Source organism: Lathyrus oleraceus, chromosome 5, assembly GCF_024323335.1.
Source record: "Lathyrus oleraceus cultivar Zhongwan6 chromosome 5, CAAS_Psat_ZW6_1.0, whole genome shotgun sequence".
NCBI lineage: Eukaryota > Viridiplantae > Streptophyta > Magnoliopsida > Fabales > Fabaceae > Lathyrus > Lathyrus oleraceus.
The window spans coordinates 589,522,695-589,528,782 of NC_066583.1; the positions used below are offsets into that span (position 1 = coordinate 589,522,695).

The 6,088-nt window shown below is 36.3% G+C and overlaps 1 protein-coding gene across 4 annotated transcripts; it reads left to right on the forward strand.

Moving 5' to 3' along the window:
• The first annotated feature begins 259 nt into the window (after positions 1-259).
• On the forward strand, positions 260-4,519 carry LOC127086747 (glutamate receptor 3.4). 4 transcript variants are annotated; one of them, XM_051027543.1, is made up of 7 exons: positions 260-451; positions 860-1,192; positions 1,272-2,611; positions 2,889-3,166; positions 3,274-3,305; positions 3,398-3,807; positions 3,947-4,519. In XM_051027543.1, exons 2-7 carry the CDS (start codon positions 913-915, stop codon positions 4,400-4,402), a joined length of 2,796 nt encoding a protein of 931 aa, XP_050883500.1. In that variant the 5' UTR covers positions 260-451; positions 860-912; the 3' UTR covers positions 4,403-4,519. The 4 variants fall into 4 exon arrangements, with proteins under 4 accessions (XP_050883500.1, XP_050883497.1, XP_050883499.1 ...); XM_051027540.1 differs by lacking the exon at positions 260-451 and adding an exon at positions 524-689; XM_051027542.1 differs by lacking the exon at positions 260-451 and adding an exon at positions 541-699.
• Positions 4,520-6,088: the final 1,569 nt, after the last annotated feature.

Consider the following 6,088-nt stretch of genomic DNA (forward strand, 5'->3'; position numbering starts at 1 on the left):
AAATAAGAATCATTTTTTCTTTTACTAGTTCATACTTGAGTTCGGAAAACTTTACTTCAACTAACCTATTCCCACATTACTCACAACAAATATGTCAAAGATTATCATCACACCACTCTAAACACGTGATATTAAAATCATTATTACCACATAAATCCATTAGGTATCTCTCTCTATCAATGTCGCATACCAAAAATAAAATCATCATTGATTCCTCTTTTAATAATAAAAAAATAAATAAAAATATGTAACATTCATGCAATAATAATTGAGTAAAGTAAAGACAATAAAGATAAAAACATCTCTAGCAAGAATGACGTGGGAAAACAATTCTTGTTCACTCTTAAAAAGTTACCATTATGACATTGATACTTTGCTTTGAGTCTTAAACCACATGCTGTTACATATTTAATGTTCAGAATCTTTGCAACTTGCAAGTTTAGTCTTTGAGGTAATCTAAGATACTCTTACTTCTTTTATAGATATTTATATTACAATTAGTTATTTATGTGGGTGTTAACTTATATAACACTCTCAATTATTTTATGTTTCATCTTTTGTCTTGACTTTGGAATATTTCACCATGATTGGTCTATATATGACTTATCATTATATTTTTATAACCTCATAGTTAAATAATGAAATAAAAATTCTTGATTTTTGCTCATGGCTTGTTTTTTAATGTCCAGGTAAGTAAAAGTAAGTAGGTATCTAAATTTTTTCAAATCCAAATTTTTTGATGTTTTTGTTGTATGGTTTAATCCTTTTTTGGGGAGTTTAAGATTTCTACAAAAATGGGTTGTTACCTTTGTTGATGTCTTTGTGCTGCTGATGTTGAAAAGGTTGCTGTTTTTGACAGGTTTTGAGTTCTGATGTTGGTTTAAGGTAGAAGAAAATCTTAGCTGCAAAAAAATGGAGGTGTTAGGAGTAAAGGGTTTTTTCCTCTTGATTTTGTATTTGTGGTTTTCAAAGAAAGTTGTGGGAAGTACAAACTCTAGTGTTTCTTCTAGACCTAAAGTAGTGAAAATTGGAGCATTGTTTACTGTTGATTCTGTGATTGGAAAATCAGCTAAACCAGGAATCATGGCTGCAGTTGAAGATGTTAATGCTAATAACACCATTCTTTCTGGTATTAATCTTGAAGTTATTTACAAGGATACAAATTGCAGTGGATTTGTTGGAACTGTGGAAGGTATTTCTCCGAAAACTTTATCTTCGGTACCTATTTCTTAATGTTCATAGTTTTAGTTAGAATTTGTTTTTGATTGTAGCTTTGCAGTTGATGGAGAATGAAGTGTTTGCTGCAATTGGTCCACAATCCTCAGGAATAGCTCATATAATCTCTCATGTTGTTAATGAACTTCATGTACCGCTTCTTTCGTTTGGAGCAACGGACCCGACTTTGTCGTCTCTGCAGTATCCGTATTTCGTCCGGACGACGCACAGCGACTATTTTCAGATGTATGCAGTTGCGGACCTTGTTGATTTTTATAGATGGAGGCAAGTGATTGCGATTTTTGTAGATGATGATAATGGAAGAAACGGCGTTTCGGTGCTCGGAGACGCGCTGGCGAAGAAACGCGGGAAGATATCTTATAAAGCCGCGTTATCTCCTGGAGCGACCGAGAGTAATATCAGTGACTTGTTGAATGGTGTGAATTTGATGGAATCAAGAGTGTTTGTTCTTCATGTTAATCCTGATACTGGTTTGGATATTTTTAATGTCGCCAAGAATCTTGGAATGATGAAAAGTGGTTATGTTTGGATTGCGACCGATTGGCTTCCTTCGAAGCTCGATTCGATGGAAACGGTTGATACCGATACGTTGAAACTCCTTCAAGGTGTTGTAGCTTTGAGGCATCACACTCCTGATACTAATCTCAGAAAGAGTTTTTTCTCGAGGTTGAAGAACACGAAAGGCGTGGAAACTTCAAGATTCAACTCTTATTCTTTATACGCATATGATTCTGTTTGGTTAGCAGCTTATGCTCTTGATACATTTCTCAAAGAAGGTGGAAATGTATCTTTCTCATCTGATCCTAAGTTGGTTAACACCAATGGAAGCATGTTGCATTTGTCTTCGCTTCGTGTTTTCGACGGCGGTCCTTCGTTTCTCCCTACACTTTTGAGAATGAACTTCTCCGGTTTAAGTGGTCGGATTCAGTTTGATCCAGATAATAATCTAATTCAACCGTCATATGATATCCTTAACATCGGAGAATCAGGTTCCCGAAGAGTCGGTTATTGGTCTAACTACTCCGGTCTATCGGTTTTAGCTCCGGAAATTTTGTACACGAGACCGCCTAACACTTCATCAAGCAATCAAAAACTGTTCAATGTTTTGTGGCCTGGAGAAACTATAAACACCCCGAAAGGATGGGTTTTCCCTAACAACGGAGAGCCGCTGAAAATAGTCGTGCCTCGTAGAGTAAGCTACTTGGGTTTTGTTTCTAAAGATAAGAATCCACCTGGAGTTAAAGGCTATTGCATTGATGTCTTTGAAGCAGCCATAAACTTGTTGCCTTATTCCGTTCCGCGAAAATATATATTATACGGAGATGGTAATCGAAATCCCGACTATAGCCAGCTTGTCAATGAGGTTGCACTAAATGTAGGTTTCTAAAAGCCTGTTTGGATTAAGTTAATTGAGTTTATCTACTATAAGCCTGTTTGAGAGAGGTTATGGAAACAAATTACGATATGTCTATAAGTTGTTTTCGTGTTATTTACATAAGCTCTTCGAAATAGCCTATGAAATCAACTTTTAGTTTATCAGAAAACAATTCGACTTTATTTTATCTTCTGTTATAGAAACAACTTATACGTAAACACTCATATGATAAGCGCTTAATTAAACTATGTGTTGATTTACTTTTATCCTTGATCAGACCTATGATGCAGCTGTTGGAGATGTTACAATTGTCCCAAACAGGACAAGGATTTTGGATTTCACTCAACCATTCATGGAATCAGGTCTGGTAGTTGTTGTTCCTGTCAAGGAGATCAAATCAAGTCCTTGGGCTTTCCTCAAGCCATTCACCGCTCAAATGTGGTGTGTTACCGGCGCCTTTTTCCTTTTTGTCGGAGCCGTTGTGTGGATTCTCGAACACAGGCACAATCCAGAGTTCCGAGGTCCGCCCAAGAAACAAATCATGACAATATTTTGGTTAGTGTTTTTAACCATTTAGAAGCCTTTTTTAGCTTAATCTTTTCCACATGGCTCGCTTTCGCGTGTAGTAGTTATTTCTCTAAGACGAGTTCCTTCTTTTGCAGGTTTACTTTCTCGACAATGTTTTTCTCACACAGTACATCTCTCGCAGATTCTCATTCATATATTTTCAATTTCTGCAACATGGTATAACTTTCTGATTCTTTTTATCGCTTTGATTTGGCGCAGGAGAGAACACCGTTAGTGGTCTTGGGAGATTCGTGCTAATCATATGGCTTTTCGTGGTTCTAATTATCAACTCAAGCTACACAGCAAGCTTAACGTCGATCCTCACAGTGCAGCAACTTTCGTCGCAAATTGAAGGAGTTGAAAGCTTGATATCAAGTACTCAACTGATTGGAATTCAAGACGGATCGTTCGCAAAGAGGTATCTGATAGACGAACTCAATATACAACCGTCTAGGATAATTTCGTTGAAAGATCCAAAAGCGTACGTGGACGCCCTTACGCGTGGACCAAAAGCAGGAGGGGTTATGGCTATTGTCGACGAGCTTCCATATATTGAACTCTTTATGTCTAGTACCGACTGCAAATTCAGAACTGTTGGACAGGAGTTTACTAAAAGTGGTTGGGGATTCGTAAGTATCTTTATTTGCACACTCGTAGAAGTGTTTATCTGCTAGAGCTTATGAAAACAACTTACGAACAAACTTTATGCATATTGAAGTTCTACGATATTATCATTTTCATTTCTCATATTTAATATCATGATCACAGGGATTCCAAAGGGACTCTCCCCTTGCGGTTGACATGTCAACGGCCATTCTCCAACTCTCGGAGAACGGTGACTTGCAAAAGATCCACGACAAATGGATATCAAGACATGACTGTGCTGCAAAAGTCAACGACGACGTTGATTCAAACGAACTATCTCTCAGTAGCTTCTGGGGCCTCTTCCTTATATGCGGCATTGCATGTTTCCTTTCTTTGATCGCGTTCTTTGTCCGCGTGTTCTGTCAGTACATGAAATTCATCCCAGAGAGCGACGGAGAAGTTGACCAGGAAAATCCATCCGACAGGCCTAGAAGAACTTTTCGATCCTCGAGAAGCTTCAAAGACTTGATTGGATTCGTGGATAAGAGAGAAAAAGAAATCAAGGAGATACTTCGACAAAAGAGTAAGAAAAGGCGACGCGCCGAGAGTTTAGATGATCAATTAAGTTCACCTATTTAAGTAAGTAAATAACCATATATATGTATATTTTTGGTATACCATAGTAACAGTATTGACACAAATTGTGGCTGTAAGATTATTTATTAACACAGTATAGAAAAATAAAGATTTCTTCCACATTTGGTTGTTTCAGTCTTTCAGATATCATGTTGCAAGTTATGGTGTTCCTTTTATAAATTTCAATAGTTGTGACCCTTTGAGCAATAAAAACAGCAGAGACATAAATGTAAATCAAAACATAGAAATTAAAGATAGCACGTGGGGATATACATGGATTCTGATTTATCTCATGTTCTTGTTCCCTAGCCCAATCCTCTCATAAACACTAAGAGCTACTTTTAACCTCTCATTGATTGCTTTAAAAAAAATACACTATTTTCTCACGCTCAGTGAAATAAATATAAACGAAACGGGTCCAAATGAGTAAATTAGAGGAATCTATTTCCCAGAAATTTTGAATAAATCAGTTATGTTCTTTAGTATTTTACCATTCCAACATTTTACAGTTTTTCTTTGAAAAAAAACTAATTGTACTGTTTATACCTCAACATACCAAAAAAAAAAAAACGGAATAAAGACTAAATACGCGGGAGAGTTTGGTTGTGATCACTTACCAACACCAAATTAAAAAATTGAACCTTTGAAAACCTTATACAAGTAAAAAAAAACATGTATATATATATTAGATTATTTCTTAATCTATCTTATATATATTTCTTAGACATTAGGTGAAAATTCAAAAATATCCTCCATTTTCGGAGATGCGTCTTTAGACGCACCCCAACACACACTCAAAACATACCATTTATGAGTAACGTCCTATTATGTGGTTTAATTTATTCCGGAGATGCATCTCCAGAATTTCTCCTGAATCAGATTCAAAACAGAATCTGATTTTTTCTTTTACAAAAGAACAATTGTTGTTATGGGGAATATTAAAAATGCATTGAGATTTGAGACACAATATGAACAATTGTTGAATATATTACTCTTCATTTGTATTGAGACACAATTACATACACTTATTTGTCCGGCTACACAAGAAATTAAAAAGAATCGAAACATAGGTCGTCGGCTAAATCTATGGGTGATACCCTTTTTGGACTTTTGTGCATTTGATTCTCTTCCAATAATGCTCAATTTCTCGAACTCTGACATTCTTCCTATAAAATGATCTAGCCAAGTCTCGACTTTTGTTGTCGAATGAGCCGTCCACTCCGGTGATGTAAGTGGTATAAGACATCCAGGTTTCAAGTAAACTTGAACAAAATGACTTGATTTTGAGAGCCACCCAATACACATAATACAATCATTTGGATTTTGAGGTGGGACAGTACGCGGTGGAAAAAAGGTTTTCGAAAAACCGTATCGTGTCAGATCAACACATACTCGATCATACGCATATGCAATTAGGTGATCCATTTCAAGGAAGCGCATCAATTTTGTCTCTGGAACCGGTCTGCTAAGGCAAGGAATAAAAGACTCATAAATTTTGTCGAAGTTTTCTTTCTTTTCGTACAATCGTAGGTATAATTCTTTATGAGTTCTCAACTCTTGGATAAGTTGACGTCGAATAAGTGTATGATAATCTTCTCGTTTACCGAGTAAAGTCGAAACTGCTCGATAACCGTAATTATCGTCTCCCTTAATATTGACGACCCGCTTGATGTATTTGTGCATAAAGAC

Coding starts and splice junctions, on each gene's coding strand:
- LOC127086747 (XM_051027543.1), top strand. CDS start 913: ATGGAGGTGTTAGGAGTAAAGGGTTTTTTCCTCTTGATTTTGTATTTG. Junction 1,193..1,271: donor ATTTGTTGGAACTGTGGAAG/GTATTTCTCCGA, acceptor TTTTGATTGTAG/CTTTGCAGTTGATGGAGAAT. Junction 2,612..2,888: donor TCAATGAGGTTGCACTAAAT/GTAGGTTTCTAA, acceptor ATCCTTGATCAG/ACCTATGATGCAGCTGTTGG.